The sequence below is a fragment of the Melanerpes formicivorus genome, unplaced genomic scaffold (assembly GCF_026170545.1).
Source record: "Melanerpes formicivorus ecotype bairdi unplaced genomic scaffold, bMelFor1.0.p_v2 SCAF_36, whole genome shotgun sequence".
Classification (NCBI taxonomy): Eukaryota; Metazoa; Chordata; class Aves; order Piciformes; family Picidae; genus Melanerpes; species Melanerpes formicivorus.
In genome coordinates this window covers 7,850,699-7,876,103 of record NW_027142388.1, presented here as the reverse complement: position 1 = coordinate 7,876,103, position 25,405 = coordinate 7,850,699, and the positions used below count along the sequence as shown (strand labels likewise).

The window sequence follows — 25,405 nt, the reverse complement described above, 5'->3', positions numbered from 1 at the left end:
AACAAGAGGACACAATCTCAAGCTGTACCAGGGGAAGTTTAGGCTCAAGGTGAGGAGGAAGTTCTTCACTGATAGAGTCATTAGCCATTGGAATGTGCTGCCCAGGGAGGTGGTGGAGTCACCACCCCTAGAGGTGTCCAAGAGGGAATTGGACATGGCACTTGGTGCCATGGTCTAGTCATGAGGTCTGTGGTGACAGGTTGGACTTCATGATCTTTGAGGTCTCTTTCAACCTTGGCGATTCTGTGATTCTTCAGCTCTAGAGTCCTCACAGAGTACCATATGTGGACTGCAGGACAGGGGTATGTCATTGGTCCAGGCACTAGTGGGATGAACTCAGACATCTGGAGTGAAGGAGCCCGTTAGCTCTCACCCCCATCCAAAGCAGAACTGCTGCTTCTCCACGTTCACAGTTGTCTTGGTTTGAAACTTAAAACAAACAAACAAAAAAAAAAAAAGTCTGGGGAAGACACACCAAGAGGCCCACAAGCAGGACTGTCACCTTCTGTGAGTGTATAAACAAGAATTACCCGTCTGGGAGGCTTGAAGTCTGTGCCCTTGAGGAAAAAAAAAAGGCCAGGGTGGGGGGAGGGCTCTTGCATGTCCCAAGACCCATCTGTTTTTCCTTTTCCCCCTGCCCACACCCAGCTGAGCTTTGCCTTCCCCCCCCACCCAACCCCTGTCAGAAAATTGCTGGTGGTGCTCAGAGCCTGCTAGCATGGCCTGAAACAATAGGGAAGCTCATGGACTGTTTATAAAGGCCTGGAGTGATAAGACAAGGGGCAATGGTTTGAAATTAGAGAAGAGCAGATTTAAGTTGGATGCCAGGAACAAGGGTGGTGGAACACTAGAACAGGTGGCTGAAGTCCCATCCCTGGAGATATCCAAGGTCAGACTCAACAAGGCTCTGAGCAGCCTGATCTAGTTGGAGGATTTCCCTGCTTACTGCAGGAGGGTTAGACTAGATAACCTTTGCAGGTCCCTTCCGACCCAAACCACTCTATGATTCCCTGATTCTACAATGCTGGGCCATTAGCTCAGGCCTGGGCTCATGGCAGATGTGCCTCTCCAGCTTCCCCACCACGGACAAAGCTGGTGAGCACCAGCTCCTACTTTTCTAGACATTGCCCAGCTGCCTCTGACCTGCCCTGCTTTGCTCACATCAGTGTTCAGCTGCATGAAAAGAAAACACAGCCTAAAAATTAGTGAGGAGGAAGGGTTCTGTGCCCTGTGACAAACTGTCAAAGGAACCGTGGGAGACCTGGCAGGATGTAGGTGGATTAATTGCTCAGAAAGTTACTCCAGTAAATTGCATGGTGAGCTATGGCTGTGTTTTTCAGATGCAAATGCCAGGAAGGTTTATGAGCTGCCTTCAGAAGAGGCTTAGATTTCATTCAGCAGTGTTCTAAAGACATATGCTGGAGAGCACCTTGCTGCCAGCACTGTGGCACTTTCCACACACAGAGAAGATTGGAGCAGCATCCAGCTTGTGCCATGTGAGTTCCCCACCACCAAAGCATACAGCACAAACAGGACATAGCCCCCATCCTGACTCAAAATTACTAGCATAGCCTTGGCACCTGCTCAAGGGCAGCTCAAAAGACATCTGAAATAAAACAACTGAAAAAAAACCCCAGCCCTGTAGCCCCAAGCTACACACTGCTCCTTTTTCCTCCCCATGGCTTTACTGTTTTTTGCTAACCATCTCCCTCTCTTTACACCTCTTCCTGCCCTCTGTAAACCCTCCTCCCACTCCCCCCAAACCTGCTGATGTATTGAAGCATCTTCTCCAGGGCCCTCAGTCCTCCCACTGCCCCCAGTCAAGACTTTGTTCCTTTTACACCAACTTTTCTGCTGTTTTCCTGTGGTTCAGGGAACCACAAGACTTAGAAATTCTACTAAGCTTCATTAATTCAGCAAATACCACAAAACAGAGATTAAGGAAGGATAGAAAACACAGGTAGCCAAGGGCTTTAGCACCTCAACAGATTTGGGGATGGATGAAAGGAGGGTTTGCAGAGGGCATGAAGGGATGCAAAGAGAAGATGAGCACCTTCTTCACTTCTGTTAAGGCTCTTTATTCAGGCAAACGAGGGAAAATGTTTCTAAAACAAAAGCTAAGCAATCAAAATCACTTTGGAAGTCTCAACGTCAAGACTTTATCATTCTCCTGATAAAAAAGGAGCTTCCCAAAATATAACCCTGGGTGAAAGGAACTCTGTCTCCTCTAACCACACAAGCAGAGTATAAACAAACAGACCAGTTCCCTCCCTCCAGACGACACTGTCTGGAGCTGTAGATGATTTAACACCCAGCCCAGCAATGCCAAGGCTGAGCTGCCACGGTCACACCCTCTGTCCCACCCACACCTCACAGCAGTTCTTTAGTCAGGCCAGTCCCTGGGGCATCCATCCTCTGGTGGAAGCAACTCCACACCATGACAAAGAAACAGCCCTGTAAGCAGTTAGAGAGTTTGTCTGAGCAAGGAAGATACAGCCCCAGACAGCCAGCACAGAGGTCTCCCCAAAACACCTCTACCACTGAGCACTGGCAGGATGATCCAGGAGGACATGTCTGTCCTCCAGCACAGACAGTTGTCCTCCAGCATTCCATTTCAAACTGTGCAGCCATGCCAGCCCCTGAGCACATCACCTGCATGAAATCCAATCCAGGAGCAGGCTTCTCAGGGCTGAGGCAGCTCAGCCTCATGCTGCACTGCTCCAGCTCTGAGCAACCTGCCAAGAAGGGGCTGCACACTGCCATAAGCAGAAGGGACACATAGCAGTGACGTGGGGCTGTGAGGCTGCTGCTTAGAAATCAAGTGATGGGGAATACAGATGAAGAGCTGCTGGTATCATCACCAGAAGATTTCAGAGGCCCACAGCATATGCTGCAAATCAGCAGCTAGCTGGATAAGTACATAGGGGCAAAACTCAGCATCCCACACAAATGCTGCAAAGCCCTGGCCTTTACACAGGGCTCTAATTCTCATTCATCAAATTTGTGTCAGTCAAAGCCTGACATGGGTGATGCTAAAGACATCTCACAAATGCTGCCTGCTGCAGCAACTAGTGAGGAAAGGTCTTGAGGGGAAAACAGCTGAAATACAGACACTTTCTGCCTAGATATAGCTAGAAACCTACTCTGGTGAGAGATGGCTCCAGAGAGTCCTCCTGAGCAGCTCCTGGCCCCTCACCACAACAAAAAACTGCAGGCTGGATTGAGCCATGGCCAAAGAGGGACAGACAGAAAGTGTCTACAGTGCCACAAATCACGTGGCAGAGCAACTCAGCACAAGTTCAACGTTTAGATAAACGAAATGCTGACGAGCCAAATGCAGCCTCATTAAAATATGCTTCCTCATGCAGCAGACTGAAGAGGTACTTGGGTCCTGCCCAGGCGGCCAAAATCATCCTGTGCTGCCAGCAAGGAGACTGGACATGTCCTCACTGCCCTGGCCTGGAGGTGCTGGAAGAGGGAGCTGGTAAAAGCACTCCCAGTCTCCAAGTCTTTGTGTTATTACTTACTTTGGGAGCACCAAGAGTGCTGTCTCCCTCCCTTCCCTGGTAATTCCTCTAACCCTAAATAACCTGAGTCTATCAGGCTCATTAAGACACACTAATCAAACTGTCTAAAGCCAGGAGACTGAATGCAATGTTACAGCAAAGCCCTTGGCAGCATAGAAGCAGAGACAGCCCTGAAGAAAGGGGTGGGGAGGAGGTGTTGATTCCCCACCCCCTCCCCCCCTTCATACCTTTGGGGTTTTTTTCAACCTTCCAAGCCTGCTGCCTTTCCTACTATCATATCTCCACCAAAACCTTCCAAGCTGTCCTCTGACATGGGGATAACCCACAGACTGAACTGCTGGCTGCAGGCAGCCCTCCTGCCTCTCTCACTTTCTGTTTTGAACACACGCATTGCTGCTCTGCTTCAGTTCTCCTTCCCCTGCAGGCTGCAGCTCTTTGGAGCTGGGCTGCCTGACCCATGAAGAGGAGGAAGCAAAGGAGGTTTGAAATTGATGCTGGAAGCACCCCAGGCACTGACCCACAGCAGCAGACAACACTATGCCATGACCAGCAGCAACTCTGCTCTCTCATCTACAGCACAGAGCACATCCATACGAGCGAGGCATCTACCAACTGTTCCATCCAGATGGCATTCCCATGGCTACAAGAATTAGCCCCTGAGGAGAAGACCCCAGGAGTACAAGGCCTACAGAAAGGAAGCCTGGAGCTGATCTTGCAACAGAGAGGCGAACTGCTCCTCCTCTCTTCCTCCCACCAGCCAGCAGAGAAACAAGTGCAAATTCCCATTGCTTCTGGCTTCCTTGGAAAACAGCTCCAGAGCAAAGCCATGGAGACCTAGAGCATGGCCAGACCAGCACCTGTAGCACAGCTCGAGCAGCCTGAAGCATTACCTCCGTTCCCCCATGGCTTACCACGTCTCCAGCCAAGAGAGCACCAGGAGCTCCCTGCTGAGTCTCAGTGCAGAGGCAGCTTCACCTACAAAACCACCAGCTCCTGTTTTGCAGTGACGTCGCGGAGGAGCGGTCCCGGGGTCACTCACCACATCCGCCAGCTGAGCCGGCTCCCCGGCAGGGGTGGCACCCACGCCAACTGCCACCGCTAATCACAGCATCAGGTGCGGGCTGCCCAACTCCCCAGGCACAGCAGCCCTCGCCCAGCTACAAGCCACTGCCCCACACACTGTCCTCATAACCTCTGGCAGGCCAGCAAACAGGCCAGGGCACTGCACATGTTGACTGAAGAGTAAATCCCAGCTCCTCGCCACCTCCACCAAGGATTAGGCCGTGGGCTGCTTGCTACGAGCTCGCCCAGTGCTGTGTCGTGAATAACTTGTATTTCTCAATGATCTGCTTCTGCTGAAGCTCTCCCAAGCATTTAGCTTAAGTGAAGCTGATTAATAATGGCACGGTCCAAAGAGCGAGCAAAAAACCATGGCAGAGCATCCCTGTTTATTTCACTAGACACAAACTGCCCCTTCTCTAATTTCAAGAGAGGATGCCTGGACTGTTCCTTCTGCTCGTGAGCAACACATACACCCTTCTGGGACCTCCTTTCAACTTCCGTGGAACTGATGGGCGACGGCAGTGGAGCTGGTAATCCCCAAAAACTGTGGTAGTGGTGGCACAGAGAGCCAGAGCTGGGCACTTTAGAGCTGTCCTGGCACTCCACACACTCCCCTTGTCCCCCAGTTACATCCCACTGGCACCACGTATCTCCCCTTTATCTTAGGTATCCTAATTTCTATTTGTATTTTCTGAGAGAAGAGCTAAGAGCAGCTGCAGCCAGCATTGCCCAGAGCAGTGCCCACATGCTCCATCACCTTCCCCTTGCTGCTTCTTTGCTGGTGTTTCCCCAAATCGGAGTGTGCCCTATGCCTCAGACAGCCAGAACTATTTCCTATACAATGAGGATGCCTGGAAGGGACACACAAGTCAGAGAGGCCCAACATGGTGGCCAAGACTTAACTGCTCAGCCTTGGACTGGGAAACCACCCCATTACCTTGGGAAGCACACAGCAGGTTGAGCCTCCCACACCCCAAGAGCATGGAGCAGCTACCCCAAATTGAAACCTGCTAGGGCCTTGGATTCTGCAGCAATTAATTTGTGCAATAAACTACTGCTTGAGCCCCTTGGCTGGAGCAGGAGGGAGGGCTGCTGCCTGCAAGCCAGATGGAACAGCTCTCCACTCCAAGGTGGGGTGGCCCAAGCAGCATGGCCACCACGCCAGTAGCTTTGCCAGAGGCAGGGGATGCCCCTCACCTCTGCTATGCACACCCTGAACTTTGAAAGAAGTTGCTTTAATTCTCCTCCTGCCAGCAGTGAGCATGACCTATTTTACCAACAAAAGGCAAAGCTCTCTGGTGCCTGGATAGCCTTCAGCACCAGCAGCACCACTGTTGCTCATCAAACCAAGAAATTCACTTCTTAGTCTTTGCCTGGAGAGAATTTTTCCCAATGGAGTTCCAGGTGAGAGGAAGAGGGAAGGTTTGGGAGGAACAAGGGCAGTAGCCAAGCCACTGCTGACACAGCTGTGAGGGGTCAAGTACGGCATAGAGCCCATCACCCAAAGCCTCCCCAGCAAAGAGGAGAAATCCTCTGCTACTGAAAACCTCCCCTGAAGCAAAGGACGTGGTTATTGATCAGAACAGGTTGTCCACAAGTACACTGCTGTCTGTCTCACTTCCTCCCCGAGACCCTGGGAGGAGCTCACTGCAAATTTAAGGGGGGGAAAAAAACAACCACAAAACAACCCGGCATAAAACCAAAAAGCAACTCCCCCACAATCAGCTCCTCTGTTGAAGATAAGGTCAGTAATAAAACCTGGCTGAATGCACGCATTTTTATCTTGCCTACGAAGATGCAACATGTGCTGAAAAGACAAATGCCCTCATTGTTCTGACACAGCCTCACTGCCATCCATCTCTCCCAAGCTGCTGACTTGGCCTTTTGTTTTAGGAGGTGACCACACTGCGCGTGGCCCCTTCTTGGAAGGCATTGATTTCTCCTGCCCTCCCTGCGCTGAGGCCACGTCTGCTGCCAGCGCCATCGGTGGCAGTACCAGCTGCGCAGTAATGCATCCTTCCTAACGCCCCCTCCTCCAACCCGGGGCTGTCAGCAGGGTTTAGCTGTCCCATCTGAATATGCCATTCATGGAGGAGAAGTCACGTCTCCATGGGGGCAGCTCTCAGCTGTTGTGGCTTTCCAATCATCTGACCGGCACTGGGTGCTAGAGCCAGCCGCCAGCCCTCTCCCCAGCAGACAGAAGTGGCCACAGAGCTGCAACACATCCATTACAGTGCTGCTTTTCAGTCTCCATTGCAAGACTTTTGTCCCAGTCGCATCCAGGCGCCTTTGAGCCAGGAATGACCTGTCTGCCTTTCCTCCAGTCCCCATACCTGCTCCTCTGCTTCGTGAAGCCACCTGCGGTCACAAATACCCATGTGGGGTGAGCAGCTCTCTTCAAACAGCAAATCCAAAAGTTCTACTTCTAAAGCACCAGGTCATTCTGCTTATCATTGTATCTCTTCTGTAGCATAGTCCCCCAGCACCTCCCACCACCCATGCTCCCACACAACACCCATAACCTATCTGCAAACACATGCAGGGCCCCTTTGCCTTTTGACATCTCTCCTACACTTCATTACCCCTCCACAGTCAGACCTTCAGGCCACAATCTGATTTGGTGGGTACTCTATGTAAGTATGGTGACACTGACAACCAGCAAAAGCACCTGATCTTGCAGAAGGTGTTTGCAGAAGATAGTGGGATGATACAGACAGACTCAGTCTAAGAGTGCAGACAAAAGCTTTATGTCTCCAAACACAGCTGTAGGGAGTCTCTACTCCTGCCAAACCACATATGTAGCAGAAGTCCTTTCTAACTCTGTGGATCTTGAGTTCAATCAAAAGCAAAGCACCACCCTCTGCATCAGATCACGCCCAAAAAGCAGATTAAGGAGGAGCCAGAGAAGTTTACAGTAGCTTGAAGAAAAAGAACTGCTTTGGATAAAGGCTGAATCCTAGAGAAAATGAGCTTTAAATGCAAGCTGCGGTAAGCCAACTCCGGCTGCCTGGCAATGGGAGAGACACCCCAGGGCAGAGAATTACATGTTCTGTTCCTTCACCTCCACACTCTCCAAGTCCCACAGCACTAGGCCAAGTTTCCCCAATCCACCACGGAACTGCTCAGAGCTCAAGCAATCCTCCGCTGGGAAGGTCCTCAGGAGAGATTGCTCCAATTTCAACTCTGACAGAGCCGATCAGGTCAGCATTTCCAAGGTAGGCTTTTGATTTTTCAAGTCATTCCTTACAACGCTCTCTGGAGCCTGGCAGGCAGAATTCAGGATGCAACTCTCTGGCATGAGCTCCCCTCCACTCAGCTGCACAGCTGGTAGCAGGAGGCTTTGCTTTGAGCTCGGAGGTGGTTGAAGAAGGCTCTTCGCAGCCTGGGGGATTTTAGCATTTGGCACCATAAACTCTTCCATTCTGCAAGCTCCTGGAGCACCGACACAGGCTGGCATTTTGCTTCCAGCAGATGAAAGTGTGAATAACTACTCCAAGGAAAACCAACACAGCAGCAAAGGCACCTCGCGCCCGTAACGCTTAACAGGCAGCCTCCCTGCAGGCTTACCTGGTGTCGCCCTGCCCTGCTGATCATGTCACTGCAGAGAGAAGAGCTCCTGCCACCTCCAGAGCTGCCATCTCCTTACAGCACCTTCCACGGCAGGGCGCTGCGTTTAACTCACCCTGCTCAGACTGCTAGGAGGAGGAGTCTGGGCAGGGAAGGCACTCCATTCCCCCCAGGCCACCATTTGGCTGGGACACCAAATCAGCACACAAGTTTGCACCAAGCTCTTGTCTCTGGTTGAGACAGACAAGGCAGTTATTTATCATGGGCCAAAAATAATGAGGGATCAGGCTGGGACGCTCCTGCACAAGCATTTTGCAAACAGGGAATTTAATAAAGGAACCACAGAGCTACTCCCAGACAGGAGAGCTGGCACGGCAGAAGGCACGAAGGTCTCAGATGAAGCAGAGGAGTTGAGGAGGGGTTAAGCTCATCTCTCCATCTCAGCTAAAGCCCTGCAGGGAATATGGGCAAACAGCATGCAGGAGGCATATCCAGTACCCCATTCTGCAGGGAGGGGACAGTGCTCACTGATGGGGATTCAAGTGATGGAACACTAATCTCATATGCACATACCTCCATCTTTCCCACTATTGCCCAAATCTGTATCTCTAGTTGTTAAACACTTGAAGCAGTCCAAAAGCAGAAGCTGTTTTGGCACAGATACTGCTGCACAAGGGTACCCTGTGTGCCCCAAGCCCCAGCATCTCCTGTAGATCCCAGCATCTGCAGCTAGATCATTCCTGCAGCTCCAACATGTCAGGGCACTACCAGGAGAAGGATGACTGGTAAGGGGGGCCACAGCAAGAAACTGGATCCACACAGGAGGAAGAGAGGGGAACCCTTCTGTGCCCTGGGAATATTGATCACCAAGTGGCTTTAAAAAGCAAGAGGGACATGTGCTGTGCAGGGAAATTGATCTGTTTACAGAAAGTATCTGCAGGTTGCCTGAAAATGAATATCCTTCACGGGAAATTTTCCTTTGTGAAAGTATGAGCTGTGGACACGTTAGAAGGTTAACAACATAAGTAATGTGTTTTGTCACCTTTAGCTAAAGGTCATGGAGCATTCAAACGACTCCTCTGTTCCCAAGCTGAACATGGCAGAAGTTAACTAAGCATCCCAATATCACAGCTAATGAACATGGAAAACAGAAATGTTTCCCCTGCACTTTGGCCAGGAACCACTCAGTACTCTTAAGAAACAGCTGTGGATTGCGGGTGATTTTAGTTTTACCTGAAGACAGTCAAAGCAACCAGAGCTTTCACCAAGCTTCCTCCTTGCCTTTAGAAGCACACACACTTGTCAGAGATTTTTTTACAGTTAGTTTCCCCCCCCCCAAGATGGAATGAAATGTCTGGCTATTGTAAAATACTGCACCATTTTCACATCTCACCTCCCTGACAGCTGTTGAGACCAGATGTCTCAGTGAAAAGGATAAGGACAGACCAATACAGTTGGAGACCAGTGTACCCTGAGGAAGAGCCTGTTTGTGGCATCACCCATCAGAGTTCAGCCTGGATCAGACCCACGAGTTCACACAGCCCTGCCCAAAGCTGGCACCTAAGAGCTGGCACCACCCAACAAAGACCCTCAGTTGACCAATACTGCCTCTTTCCTGGCACCCCCAAACTCAGCAGTAACTCTTGGAATGTGCTTCCCATAGGTACAAAGCATATTTCTGTTTGAAAGACATCTTTTTTCCCCCTGTTTCGTTGGATATTCCCTTAGAACTTATAGAATGGGAGAAGTAAATGCCCAAGCACTCTCCCACTGCCTTCTGCCCCTTGACAACACATCTTCTCACTTGCCTCATCTGTGAAATCAAACAGCTGCAATCCTTTGTATCACTCTTCATAAAGCATCTACAAACCTCAAATAATGCCACAGCTCATTTCTGAGCTCAGTGTTCCTGCCGGGCCACACTTCCCTGGGTGCCACTGTCACAGCTGGCCTGTCATTATTTATTTATATTACAACGGCATTTGCAGCCATGCTGCACACACCCAGGAGGCGACCCAGGGCACTTCCACCACCAGGATAAGGATCTCTGGGCTGACAGATTCCCAGTTCTCAGGAAAGGACGTCATGGAACGCGGCAAACCAGAATCAAAATCTAATCAGATGCAAGACACGCTAGTGTTGGGTTGGTTTTGGCTCCTTTCGCTATCTTCCAAACAAGCTCTCACTGTACAAACACACCCCATGACAAAGCTGACCTGGCCAAGACATGCAAGCAAATACCGCTGACTTTAATATTAAACAGGGCTGCAACTTCAAAGCAACTGGGCTCTCCTCTCCCAGCAGTCCCACCAGAGATGGGCTCCAGCCCCAGAGCCGTGGCCAGGGTCCAGCTCACAGCACTGCCAAACAGGACACTCTTTGCGAACAGCTGAGACAGGCGGGGAGGGATCACACAGGGACACCCTTCAAGAAATGCTCTGCCTGCCCTCCCAAGGACAGGCAGGGTGCATTGCACGGGGTGCTGGTGAGGTGCTGGCACACTTCTGGTCTGAAGCCTGCATCCAGAGACCTAAAAGGCACCACAGAACTTCAGAAGATTACAGGCGGCTGTGAAAATAGCTTCCAGAAGCAAACGTCAGCAACTTCTTCCAACATTAATATGATAGAATAAAAGCACCATTCACTCCAGCCAGGGAGCAGAGCAGGCTGCAGAAAGCCCAAACTCCATCCAAAACGCAAACAACTACGCCCTGCTTGGCTGCTTCTGCTGTTGTGACACTAAGGGGAAGCAACCTGGGCTTGCTGGAGACTCAACACCCCTGGGCTTGTAACCTTTCACACTCTTCTAAAACCTGTCTCCCCACTGGGTACTGAGCCTTCTCAGGTTTGTTTCTAAATCATGGTTTCACAGCGACTGCAGATCTTGCTCACCTGGTCACATCCTGCTCCTAGCTTGGGTTTCTGCTAAAAAGAGAAGTGGGATTTTCTTTTTGAGACAAAAAGCTCTCGTTCCACGCAAAGGCCTAAACACGCTTGCACCAATGGAAGCAAAACTGCCATCAATTGAAGCAGGTCAGCGTGTCTCATACCCTGCATGAAAAGCTTCTTTGTGCAGGAGCACGCAGGCCCCGAGCGATCTCCATGAGCCAGATAACACAGCCAAAAGCTCATCCTGTGCCCTCCTTAATGTTTCTATTTCAAAGCCTTTCCAAGCTCCAGCTTCCTGTGCTGCTCTGCTGAAGCCCAGCAAAGGGGGCAGATGAGGTAATTTCACCCCTTTGCTGACCCTTTGTAGGTACTCAGGCTTTCAAGACAAACCCTAAAATCACCACAGCAGGAATTTCAGTAGTTGCCATTGTCAAAACCATAACCCCAAGACAAGGTCTCCTCACTAAGATGCATTAGAAGCACCACCCTGGCTGTGGCCGCCTCGCTGTAACCTACCAAGAAGCAGCTCCAAAGAGCAGCCTTGCAAGCATGTGCCACACTCCAGCACCTAATAAGATTCTTTTAAGCATCTTGAGCTGACTAAAGCTGTTCCATTAAGGACAGTTCTTTCTGTTAAGGTCTTGAACCTAAAACATTCAACCGTGCAGGATGAGCAAGCACAGACCTGAGTGACATGGCTCAGAAAGGGAAGGCTGGGTCTGGATGAATTAACCTGTGCAGGCTTTAGCGTGTACAACAAAACATGGCCAACAAAAGAAGATCACCACCAGCTTATGGCTTGATCCAGGAGGAGACAAGACTACAAGTCAAAGGTAAGAGAGGGGAAAAAGTGGGGAAGGATGAAGTGGAAAAAATAAAAACATCAGCAGCTCAGTTTTCTTCTTTCTTCCCAGAAGTGTCACCACTAGCCAGGAACATCATGTAGAGAGAGGCAAGTTTCCGGACAGCAGGCTCACCCCCAGCAGTCCGCCTGGAGATCAGAAGAACTCTCTTGTGGGTGTGAGGAGCTAGGAGCAGGCTCACTGGAGAATGCTAAGCCCACATACAAGAGAGGATGCTCATCTCCTCTCGATTCAGCACCAAGGCAAGGCCAAGCTGAAGAGGGCAGGAGGTCACATGCTCTTGCTCTATGTGGATGGTCAACCTTTCTCCCCCTCAGGCTAGTTACTGCATCCAACAAAGGGTGCCCTTGCCAGGAAGATGAACGGACTTGTATGCTTGAAAGGCATGAGCCAGAGCCCATAAGCACCACCATGGTAAACACTGGGAAGAAGCTGGAAAGGGAGACAAAAAAAGCTGCAAGCACCATATGGAGAAGCAGAAGAGGATCCCACAAGAGAGGAACAATGAAATCCTGTACCACAGGCATAGAAACGGTCTGATTTCTCTGTAACAGCCACATCCGAGCCCAGAGTGGCTGAACCACTGCCCCAGGGGCAGGGACAAGCCACGCAGCTCCTAGCCCCCGAGCAGGCAGAGAAGGGAAGTGTGTCGCCTTACCGCATGTGGTCGAGCAATCTGAACAGGGTAGGACATGGCGTGGGGCGGGTAGCGTGGCTCGGCCGCGCGCCAGCTCTGCGTCACAGGCTGCGTGGATCCAGACATCTCGAACCAGCAGGTGTGGTGCTCACTGCCTCCAAATCACAGACAAAGGGTTAGGCGAGACAGCAGCTCCTCTTCATTGCGTGCGAGCTTCCCACGTCACCCAACAACTGCAAACAAGTGGGAAAGGAGGTTAAAACCCAGCCTACCACAGTCCCCTGAGACAAGCTAATATCAAGCCTTGGATTATCTCCAAAACCTGACTGCTCTCAATTCTCCAGTGGCCTCACCTTTTCTGCTTACCCAACACCACTGTCATTTATTTTTCTCCCCCCCCCCCCCCCTTTTTTTTTTCCAGTGGATAACTTCTATCCCAGGGAAGTCCAAATGTAAGACTTACCCAAATGCATCCCGCTCAATTGCCCTGGAAAATTCTCCCCCAGATCCAGCAGGACCAGGCCTGCACAATGCTGGCAATTTCTTTGGGCCCTGTCACTCTACACCTACAAGTCTCTTGGAGACAGGCCTTTCTGGGGGGAAGTGACTTAGTTTCCAAAGAACACAGGCTGGCATTTGGCACTTCAACATGAGGTCCAAAAGCACAAGGTGCCTCCTCAGCTCGTCCACTTCTCCATCAACACTCTCCCATGTCCACACATACTCCCCTTCTTTCTGAGCTGTAGCTGTTATTGCAGCTACTTGAGGTAAGCCCTGATCTTTGCCAGGAGGGACACTGTCATGCTCAGCAGCCACGTCCATCCACAGAGCTACATGAAAACCCAGGACTGAGGCACACGATACACCTCCAATGCCAAAGAGATCAACCTTTATGATTAGGACCAAGAGCCAGAGAAGACACCATGGCCCTGAGGTTATTTGCACAAACACAGCCCTGTCACCCACACATTTGCTGCTTTACCATGTGTTGCAATTCTCTTTACAGCAGGAACAGAATCAGGTAAACCAAGAGAGTGGGAGAACTCCCCCTGGGGCCAGGGGGAGATTTATGAGTCACTGCTTTTTAGACACACTTCAGGTTGTGTTTGGAAAGGATTTTAAGCCTCCCAGGTCTTGTCTGGATTTCAACAACAAAAAGAAATTTACACATGTCTAAATGCTGCCCTTCATCACCAACAGCTTCAGATACATTAACTATAATTCTCTTATTAATGGTTAGTTATATGAAGCATAAGTCCCCACTGCTACCTGGGCTTTGAGAATGCTGTCTGGACTGATCCCAAGCAGGGAGAGCCTCAGATCCCCCTCCCCTAAACCAATTCTCCACCCCAACTAGTGCTGAGCACACTCACACACCTCACCCCCAGTAGAGATACATGTCACTTATAAATTTATGTAAGGGTTGTTGCAGTAATAAAATCTTCCCTCAGCACACTGGGAGCACCAGAGAAAGCACCCAGTCCCCTGGCACCACCTCCCCACACTCTGGTGGTGTCTGCTGCACGGGGGGCGGGGGGACACCCAGCCCCAGCCAACACAATTTCAACTGAAACAGCAGCTGGTGTGTACAAAAACCTACAATAGGTGGGAAAGGAGGGTAGAAAAAAAAAGTAGAGAGAGATAAAAAGAGGAAGTCTTTCTCTACTTTCTTCTTTTCTTTCTCTCCCATCAGACCACAGATCAGCCCGTGCTGATAAGCCACTCACTATCTGCTGCAGGCAGGCACAGAACCTCCTCACTGGTTTGCTGGCACCCACACACTGCTCACCAGCCAGAAATAAAATCAAACCAAGGCAACGGTCCCCAGCAGGCTGGGCACGACATGCAGGGGAAAGTGGGCTAAAGAGGCCTCCATGCAAAGAAGTCAAATTTTACCAAAATACTGTTTTTTCAGTGAATTCCCATTGAGACCTGAAGATGACAGACATGCAGAGACATCTCCATTCTCTTGCCAAGGGACAGCTGAGCTTCCTGAGCCAAAGGTATTTTGCCAAGTTCTGCATGGGAAAAGACACAGCAGGGTTTGGCTATCAGGGAAGGGAGAGGAAAATAACCAGGTCCCCTCCTGCTTTCAGCTCACCCCCCCCACAGGATCTGGGGTTCCCCCAAGCCCTGCACCCACACATCCCTGCCAAGCCCTGGGGTATCTTGCCCGTCACCCCAGTCCTGGAAGGCATGGGGGCCAAAGATCAGCCCAAGCCTCATTCTGAATGGAGACAGGAGTCTGATGTGCTTGACTCAGTCCACACTGGGGCAGGAAAGCCCCTGAGCACAAGGGGAAATTCAGAGGCACCCAGAAGGCAACCAGCATGCATTTATACTCCCAGTATGACTACCCCACTTCCCCTCAACACTTCTGACTGGATGGGATTTTAAGCATCGATTCCCACTCAAAACTGGGGGGCACACTCTCTGGGGACACCTCACCATCCTCACAGCCCTCCTGCAGCCCATGAGGGCTACCCTAGAGACAAACCCTGCCTGCAGCTGCCAGGGACACGCGCACAAGGCTCCCAAAGGCTCCAAAAGCTCGCTGGGATCTGCAGGAGTTTAAGGTACTTTCCTAATTAACAGACTCAGACTTGGACATCTTGGCTTGCAGCCACCTAAGAGTTAATTAGCATATGTAAATATATACACACATGTATATATACGCTCCAAGCTGGAGACAGGAGGCAGAGCCCTTGGCAGCTTTCAGCAACCCAGCTGCTTCCCTGGAAGCTCAGCAGGTGAACCAGACCACACCATGGCAGCCATACAGTACAAGAAATGGGATTAGTTTGACACCTCCCCCCCCTTTTTTTAAGCTCTTCAGAACAGAAACTCAGCTTTAAAACCCAGCATCAAGTGCAAAGCCACACAGGGTCAAGCTCTCTAACAGTTTAAAAGCTTTTTTCCTTCTGTCTGTGCAACCAGGAAAAAAAAGTTAACTTTCTACTAGAAGGACACAGACACATGGGGTGAAATTAAGGGGCCAACAAAGCTGTCCTACAGCAAGGCACACTGCCTGCAAGCTGCACCAGTGGTGGCACTGTGTGCTAGCAGGACCACAAAAGGTGTTTTCTTTCTCAAGAGCACCAAATGACCTCTGCCTCTACAAGAAGGCCTGAGCAGCGAAGAGTGAAAACCATGCGCTCGCAAACAGGCAAAGCACAGCTGAACTGTGAGCTGGAGCCAAATGAGGTCACTAAAGCAGTGGGGCAGCTCCACCAATGCCCTCGCCTCAGATGACATTTTGACACTCCATGTGTGAACAAGAAGGCTGCTGCAGTGTGTCCAGCCCAGCACTGCAAAGAAGGGGAAGACGAGGAAAATGGTCCTTGGTCAGGCAGCAGCAGGGCTGTGGGTGCTCCCACTAGACGGCAAAGTGAGAGCATAACAACTTGCCAGGGACGTACTGGTGCTGCCTCAGAGCTGGGTGCAGCTGGGACACTGCTAGGCCACACATACCCAGCAAAGGATACTGGGGTGCCTCCTCACCCACAACCCTTTAGCCATTATTTTTAAGAGGAGCACAAGCAATAGGAGCAGATTAATGGAAATAAAAGAGAATTCGTGCAGCCAGGCTCTTGAAATCCTAAAGATTGAACCATTTCACTCCTACTTTTCTCAGCTGAGTTGATGAGGAACAGACATTGTCTCACAGGAAAAGTATTTCCCTCCCCAGTCAGAGTCTCCATCAGAGACTGTTTTATCCGCAGACCTGTGTTAGCCATTACTAGGTACAAGGAGATTTACAGTCTATGATTAGGAACAGGAGAAAGATCAAGCACCAATGAACCCAGCACCAGAGCTACAACACCAACTTGTGGAAGAGGCAAAAGCTCACAAAGCCTCCTGCACCCACTTATTTCCAGCTCTTCGGGAGACTCCCAGGAACTTGCCCCATTGCTGAAGCCTTCCAAACCTCCACCCTCCTCCTCCTCACTGCCAACTCCATGCAAGAAACCACCACCTTTCTGCTTCTCTGTTTCTCACCTCTATGTACCATTTGCTGTCTAAAACAATTTCCCCATCACCTGTTTTGCCCAGTTTACACCACAAAAACACCCTACAAGCCACAGCAAGTCGCTGCAGGCTCACCTGGCTGCCCAGGCACCTGCCAGCTCCCAGCAGCATTTGCCAGCTCAGGCTAATGGGGTGCACAGCACCAGACAGATTCATGTCCAGCCCAAGAGATAAGTACAGACAAGTTCATGACGCCCTACAGTCATCTATAAACTCACAGTTCACATGCACACCGATTAGACACAGGGCTGGGCATTGGGCATTTCTGTGCTGGTCCCTCAGCCCAGCTCTTGAGCACAGCAACAGCATTCATTGATACAGTCAGAGAATAGAATAGAATTAACCAGGTTGGAAAAGACCTTTGAGATAGAGTCCAACCTATCATTCAACACTATCTAATCAACCCATGGCACCAAGCACCCCATCCAGTCTCTTCTTAAACATCTCCAGTGATGGTGACTCCACTACCTCCCTGGGCAGCCCATTCCAACGGCAAATCACTCTTCCTGGGAAGAGCTACTTCCTAGCATCCAGCCTAAACCTCCCCTGGTGCAGCTTGAGACTGTGTCCTCTTGTTCTGGTGCTGGTTGCCTGGGAGAAGAGACCAACCCCCACCTGGCTACAACCTCCCTTCAGGTAGCTGTAGACAGCAGTAAGATATCATCTGAGCCTCCTTGTCTCCAGGCTAAGCAGCCCCAGCTCCCTCAGCCTCTCCTCATAGGGCTTTTGCTCCAAACCCCTCCCCAGCCTTGCTGCCCTTCACTGGACACATCCCAGCAACTCAACATCCTTCCTAAACTGAGACCCCCAGAACTGGACACAGGACTCAAGGTGTGGCCTAACCAGTGCAGAGTACAGGGGGAGAATGACCTCCCTGCTCCTGCTGGCTGCACAGGCTTTTCAATTAAATGAAGTTGCAAACAAAAATTCACCTCATTCAACACACTTCTTGCTTTTCAAAGTTGGAGACAACCCTCCCAATCAGCTCTGTACTCCTCAGGGGGAGCAGGATTCCCAGGTGAGGTGCCTGGCTTGCTGCTGACACTATATAAATGTGGGTGAGTTGCCATAATTACCCCATACCTTGGTTCATCTGCCAGGTGAGAACAAGACGACACTCCCAGCTTACAGAACATACCGGTTCCTCAATCCCCATGAAAGCTTTAAAGATCCCAGTGAAAACACTCTGCCAAAGGTCAAAATCAGGCTGGGTTGTTGTCTTTTGTTTGGTTGGTTTTGGTGTGTGTTTGTTTTTATTATTTAAGTAAGGTCATAGTGAAATAACATTAACAGAATAGCTTGTGTCTTAAGTCCAGAGTAGCGTTACTCAACCTGTGGTCTACAGCCCATGGATGGCCTACAGAAGGCGTTAGGAGGTAGCCCACAAAATGACTGCAAAAAACCTTATTGAAAGGCAACAACTAGCACCACCATGTTTTGCATCCAAGGCAAATAAGCATAACCTTGCTAGCACTCACCAGAGAACAGTCAGTTGAAGAGTACTGACAAAGCTGATGCCTAATTACACTACATGATGCAAGGTTTTGGAAGAAACAACCGAGTCATCTTTACTCAAATGCTAAATAGTTGACTATTTTCCTCCTCAAACAAGACAGAGAAGGTGTATCCATGCTGCAGTCAACTTGTGTATTTTGAAATAAACGTTAAAGAGACCTTTATTTATAATGTTTAATTAATCTTGAGCTACAACATTCACCTCCACAAGACCAACCCACCAACTCAAGACGCTTCAACAACCCCAGCACCTACTCATGAGCAGCACAGCACAGAAGTATATTGCTGTCAGCAGCTGTCCCACCACTGGTAATAGCATCAACATGCCATACAGATCAAAACCAGACCTGAAAAGCAGTGAAGAGATTTACCCACACATGCTCTAAAGCACTAGTGGAAGTAAAGTCAAGTAAGATGGGATGAAATTGGGTAGAGAGATGTTCCCAAGAAATGCGCCACAACAACTTATCAGTAATGGATTTGTCTAATCAATATGTGCGTGAAATTTTCTTGGAAGACAGTTGACATTCTACACAAATATTTGTATGTACTGTATCTATTAAACCCTTTTAGCAGGGAAAGCAGGCCAGCTGCCATAAATTTAGGGCTCTATTCAGAATAACAAAGCCAACCATGTCAGTGTCTGCAGCCTGGGAATCCACACTAGCGTTCAATCACAGCAGGGTACAGAGGTTTTACATTAAAATAGCAGCCCAGGGTCAACAGGAAAGATCAGGCACATCCTGAGCTCCATGGCATGCAGGAGAAGTTATTTCAACCCCAGGGATCAAGGCTTGTACCTGTGTGTGATCTTAAAGCATTTTTCTTGCTTTGAAAGAAAACAAAAGAGCAGCCAGGCTAGCAGCACCCTGCACATCATAGACAGATCCTGTGGTTCCTCAGGTGCCCCTCACACAGCAGTACCTGAAGCAGCTCCTGCCCAGTTTCCCACCTCACCTGCTGCCAGCAGCCCTCCTCCCTCTTCTGTTTTGGATAGATGACTTTTGAACTACATTCATTGCCTCACCTGCCTGACACTTCAGATGCAGCACCAAAATAAAGTTGCCCAGGGCAGGATGTTACCCTTGAAAGAAGATACAAACAGACTCCAGGGGCATGGAGAGGATGGCAGAAGTTCAGGAGCTGAAGTCTCTTGTCCCTATTAGTTGTCTGCTTCTTGGTAACTTCTGGGCTCCATCAGCTCTTCCACCACAGCATGGCTCCATGCAGATCCAGTTCTGATCCGGTGAAAGGTGACTTCTCTGCCCTGCTCCTATCACTGCCCAAAGCAGCGAAGCAGGATTTGCGACTTGTATTTCTCCTTTTCAATCTTTCCAAGCTATTCTGGGCACAGGACCCATGTTTAGCTCTGCCCCGAGATAACCTTCGCCAGTGTGTGTGTACAGATCTTGGCACCGCAGCTGTGTGGAACAAGGTCAGAGGGCAGGATTTTGCCAGCCCCATTCCCAGCTGTGTTTCAAAAGTCAGGTTTTGCCAGACAGTCCACTCTAAAGCGGTGACATGACACCCCCCTGATGCTTCTGGCAGAAGAAAGTATGTGCTGTGCGCCGCAAGTCCTGCCACTAACAGCCCTCCTTCAGGCCACAACTCCCAGTAGCCTAATCCAGTTGTTGGGAGCAGATGAGACACCTGCACCATCTCCCCACCACAGACACACCATGACAAGTGAACACTTGCAATGAATCTCACACAGTTTAAGTGCCTCCCAGCCCTTGGCAAAGAGGCTGCAAGTGACCTTGTGACAGGTCCCAGAGGGGCACGTATGTGCTTACACGAACAAGGCTGACCCATTTCTCCCAGCTGCAGCACTTGGCTGTCACTCACTAGCTGCAAGGATGTTGCCTTCTTGAAATGCACCAGCAGCACACCAAGTGCCAGGCTGGCCATGGCTCCAGCCTCAGGTCAGCATCAGTGTGGCTGGCCTGAGCCCTTGCTTTTTCAAATCCTGCCATGTCTCTGCCTTCAGTTTCCCTACTACCATTGTTAGATTTTCCTCTCCTATTCTACAAAGTTCACCCCTAAACCCTATCCCTAAGCACCACTTCTAAACGACCTTTAAACACATCCAGGACTGGTGACTCAACCACCTGCCTGGGCAGCCTATTCCAATGCCTGATCACTCTTGCTGTGAATTTTTTTTTCCCTGATGTCTGGTCTAAACCTACTCAGTTGTAGCTTGCGGCCATTCCCTCTTGTTCTATCACTGATTACCTGCGAGAAGAGACCAGCACCAGCCTCTCTACAGCGTCCTTTCAGGTAGTTGTAGAGAGCAATAAGGTTTCCCCTCAGCCTCTCCTTTTCCAAACTAAACATCCCCACTTCCTTCAGTCACTCTTCACAAGATTTATCTCCAGGCCCTTCACAGCTTCCTTGCCCTTCTCTGCACTCGCTCCAGCACCTCCACATCTCTCCTGTATCAAGGCGCCCAAAACTGGACACAGTGTTTGAGGTATGGCCTCACCAGCACTGAATACAAAAGCATGCAGATGACCTGTGAATCGTTTGCACAGTGAGTCTGTCACCAGAGATGTGATGGCAGAACCACCCCAGTTATACAATGGCATCACCGCTCCCATGCCAGGGCACCCATTCCCATGCCAGGGCACCCATTCCCACGCCAGGGCACCCATTCCCATGCTGCTCCCCTGGAGAGAGTTGGGACACACGAAGCCACACGCAACCCACAGCTACTGCCTGGCAGCTGCAGGCTGAAAGCCCAAAGGGGACACTTGGAGTAGTTAAAGATACTGACAAGGAACAGCCACAGAAATCTACACTCAAAAAAAGGGGGGAGGTGGGATTTGGATCCACACACAGGCCATTCATGGAACAAAGGAGTTATTTTAAGGCTGGGCTGGAAATAGAAAACAAATTAGACCATGCGAGGCCTTTGTTGAAGATGATCTGCAAAGACAAATGGAAATGCCTGGAGAGGAAATTAAAACAACACCAAACATGAAACCACCCGGGCACTGGGACTGCAAAGGGAAACAGGGCAGGGGATGGGAAGAGGAATGGAGTGATAGGCAAATGCCAGAGCACAGATTAAGCAGCCAAAAAGGAGACAGATGAGAAAAATCAGTACAGGAGAGCAAAAACAAGCCAGCAGGATTGACTACTAAAACCCCAGGGATGGAAAAAATGCTGAAAAAGTCCCATTTCCCAATGGAAGCCCATCCCAGAGCTCCAGATACTGAAATGCAACAGCTGAAACTAAAAAGCACATAGAATCATAGAAAGCACTGGGTTAGAAGGGACCTCCAAAGGTCATTGACAGTCCAACCTCCAATCTGCCAGGGCAAGATGGATTGTGCAACGGCATAAACCAAACCTTCATCCTGTTCTACCCAGGCCCAGTCTGGCAGCTTGAAATGCTGCAACACTTGTCCCACATGTCCCATGCCACTTCCACCTGAGATCTGAGGTAATGCTAACTGTGGGCAAGCACAGGCAGCCAGCTCCAGGGCAAAGCACTTCCCATCCCCACTCCCAGAGCCCCATCACTACCTCTGTCCCTTTCCTACATGTCATCTTCTCCACTTCAGCTGCCCCTGCTTACACTAAACATGGGCTTAAGTATCGTAGCTGTTAGGCAGCACCAGTTTCATAAACACACTCAAGCAACTTTAAATCTAAGGGGGAAAACAGCAATTCCTCACCAACACGCAAAAAGGATACAGGAACCGTGGGACTATTTGAGCCACGCTCCCAAGTGCGTTAAACGGCACATTAACAACCATCACTGTACCAACGCATCAGCACTACACCCACTGGCAGCTCCCAGGAGTTAACCTGCACCCCCAGCCTCTCCAGATAAACAAGGCTTTTAAAATCCAAGGAAAATTACAAAGCACCTGCGAGGTTTATTTATGTATTTTACACAGAACACGCTGCTCATTTGATTTTCAAACCCATCAGTTCATACTGCTAAAGAGACAGGTCCTCTGATGTCTCGGGCACGTTCATGAAAGCTGGGGGTGTCATCTCCTCGAGTTCCTTTTGTTGAACAAATTACTCAGCTCAGGAGTGACATTTTCGATTATTTACATCCTGAATAAAGAAGGGAAATTCATTTTCTGCAGCTCCTGAGATAAGTTCTTTGAGGCAGATTGTACCGCTAAACATTTTCTCCTTTCGCACATTCCCAATTTCAAAGACGACAAAACATCTTCGCCTGCTAAATTATTCCTTTTCTTTCATGATCCTCTAATGATTGAGGAGTCTAAACTTCACAGAAGGATCTTTGAAGAGCACCGACTGCCAGCATAAAAGCCGCACTATTGTGACAAACTGCACAATTCAATGCCTCCATGGGAAGACATGTGCAAAGGAACACAATTACCCCAGGGAACCGAAACAAAGCCTGCAAATAAACTAAATGACCTGTAAACTAAGGTACTCAAAAATATATGAGATGCTGTGCCACAAAATATCACTGAAGAAGGGAGTGGAGCCGGCTTATAGTAACCCATTTCACTCCAGGTTGGCACGGAGGTGGCTGTACTTCTCCAGCACACTGCTGCACCTCAGGCATGGGATGGGAAGTTAAGCAATGCTAACTCGAGCGCTTGTGATCATCTGTCAAACATCAGCTCTCAACCCACCACAGGCCTTTCTCCTAACATTCCCTGGGTAATTACTAGCAGATAGTCAATTTCCAGCCCAGGTTAATAACCACATTCCAGCCATTTGTTCCTGCACATTGCTGCTGCTTTCATTTCACCCCAGGAAAACCAACGAGAAGTTCAAGCTCACTGGTGGCCCAGTGAAAGGAGCTGCTCATTAGCTCCCAGCAGATCAGCTGGAGAGACAGGTCTAAGCAGTAGGAGCCATTAATTGGGCATGTTCTGCTTTCCCTGTCTAGGTAATTAATAGCTTCTAGACAGAAAGTCAAAGCCTCTCTAGAAGCACCGAAAAAAATTCAGCTTTTGCATACAACATGCAGCACCTTGCAGAGTGAGGGACAACTTGCAGCAAGGGAAGGGGGAGAGCAGAACATCACCTCCACCCTCTTTCAGATACCATACACAAATGACCAGCCCATTTCAGCAAGAGCCTTAGCACACAATAAGCACAAAGCCAAGGGCTTCACCCACCCCAACCCCCCCGCACGCATCCACAGGGGAGTCTTGCACAGCTTCAGCTCCCTCCAACACCACTCCAAGACAAACAGCACTTGCAGAAGCTGAGCTCTGGGTTATCTTTCTCCAGACAGGCTTCCAAAGCAGATGGGGATTCCTGATGTGTTTAATAACCGAACCTGCACAAGTGGGCAAATGGGATTTCAGTGCTCCCCTGCCAAGCTCAGTCCTGCTGACAACAAGCGGTTCAAAGCTGTCATTCAGTCCTCAGCAGATCAGGAGTCTTGGCTTCCTGATGGAGTCTGCTTCTCAAAGTGCAACCTGGTCATACCCTTGGTAATTTGCCTTTCCTGGGCTTGGAGCAATGGTTTCAGCCTGTCATTTACAAGCTTCTGGGAGCTTGTGGACTACTCTGAAGGGAACTGTACAAGATGACTGAAATTCCTACTACACCAATGAGACCTCTTGAAGGGTCCACCTTCCCATGGGGAAGCAGGGGGATCAGATGCCTGTTCTCTCTACCCTGTCATACCAGAGGGAGGGGAATTGTTTTGTTTCCCAACAAAATGCCCAGCCCCTGGGCTATGAGTCCACCCTGTTTCACAACTGCTGAACTCAAAGCTATTAAGAATAATAACTGCTACTTCAAAAAACCTCAGCTGCCAACATGAAGTTATTTCTAAGGTGACTCACTGGCCCCATTTAATTGCTGCCACTGTGGGTGTGGGTACCAGCAAGTATCTCCTGTCACCCTGCACCTACCTGCCCTGGGGCTGAGGTTTCAGACTGTTCCTCACCCTCCAACTCTTTAGCTAGACAGCAGAAGCAAATACAAACCACAAGGGAAACATCTGATGCAAAGCAGCCCTCATAGCTGGGAAGCACTCTCGGGGCAAACAGAAGCTCTAACACCAAGTCATTTGGACAAATCTGGCCTAGACAAAAGCACTAAGGATGGCAGCAGGAGGCACAGAAGTCAGTCCCAAGGTCAAACACCGCTTTTGAGGAGATACAAAAACAAACTGCAGCATAATACTCTTCCCATCTTGGGGATACTTAAGAAGATTCCCAGGGCCTCAATGCATTGAGCCTGGGACCTTCATGAAGGCCTCAGATTTAAATACAGATGAACCCTGGTTACTGATAGCAAGAGAAGACAAGGCATCTGAAATTGTCTCTGCTAGGGCAATGAGTTTCCCTTGGTACCAAGTGGATGCAGGGCAGCTTACACAGGGATAGCTAAGAGGATTACCATCCCCAAATCTGTCACCTCTGCTTGGGCAGCTGAGCTGCTCATAAAACAGCTGCAGTTAACAGCCCTTGTGCTTCAGTGGGAGCAGCCAATGATGGTGGATTTCACTGCAAACAGCTGCCTGCCCATGGGGACTCTACAGAGGTACAGACAGTCCCTTAAGCTGCCCCATGGGAGCCTAACAGCCTGCCCAAAGTCCCCTCAGGGAACACAAACCCAACCAAGTCACCTTGACCTGCTCTTCAGACCCCATCCAAACTCTGCCATTGGGCACAGGGTGTCATTAGTGGTCCTGTGCAGCAGGTAAGGTCTCCTAAAGAGTCATACAAGCACAACTCCACTTGGAAGCTGTGACTTCGCAGACCCTTCTCTTGCAAAAGCCTCTTGCCGAGCACAGACTCTGTCCTCACAGAGAAAGTTCCTGCAGGAGAGGTACTGGAAAGCAGACTTCTCCCAGGGAGAAGATAGCACAAAAGTGAACCCCAGTGCTTGTGAAATAGCCACAAGGCAGTAACAGCTCTCCAGGTGTAGAGCAGTCACAGCAGGGACTATTCCTGGAGAATGACAATTCATTATATAAATATATACGTAATTATTCCATAGCATGTGTGTGTCCCTGAGGTTTGACAGGGATGTGGGATTCCTTATTTGTTCATCTTTTGAGCTGCAATTCCATATGGATTCACACCAGTGGGTTCTGTTTACAGCTCAGTGGCATCACTTCCAACTGGGAACACAGCAACTTTCAGTATTTCCCTTGAAAATTCTCCAGTAGATTAAAGGGTGAAGGTGCTTTTGGACACATTAATGTGTCCATTTGTATTATGTCCATTCTGTGGACATGGATACAACAGTGTGATGTCCTTTACAAGCTTATAAGGAATATTTGAATGAGGAAAGGGATAACTCTCCTATTTTTAAATTGTACAGGAATTTTTATCAACATGACCTCCCCAACCTTC

General features: G+C 49.7%; 1 protein-coding gene across 10 annotated transcripts in view; it reads right to left on the bottom strand.

Moving 5' to 3' along the window:
• NCOR2 (nuclear receptor corepressor 2) overlaps positions 1–25,405 on the bottom strand; it is a 259,628-nt gene that overhangs the window by 167,317 nt on the left and 66,906 nt on the right. For 8 of the 10 annotated variants that reach the window (XM_068157439.1, XM_068157445.1, XM_068157447.1 and 5 more), the window contains exon 2: positions 12,567–12,778. In XM_068157439.1, coding sequence (XP_068013540.1) covers positions 12,567–12,671 — 105 coding nt within the window. In that variant the 5' untranslated portion in view covers positions 12,672–12,778. Of the gene's footprint in view, positions 1–4,438; positions 4,481–12,566; positions 12,779–14,441; positions 14,530–25,405 lie in introns of those variants that run through there. The other 2 variants (XM_068157440.1, XM_068157446.1) reach the window with 2 other exon arrangements.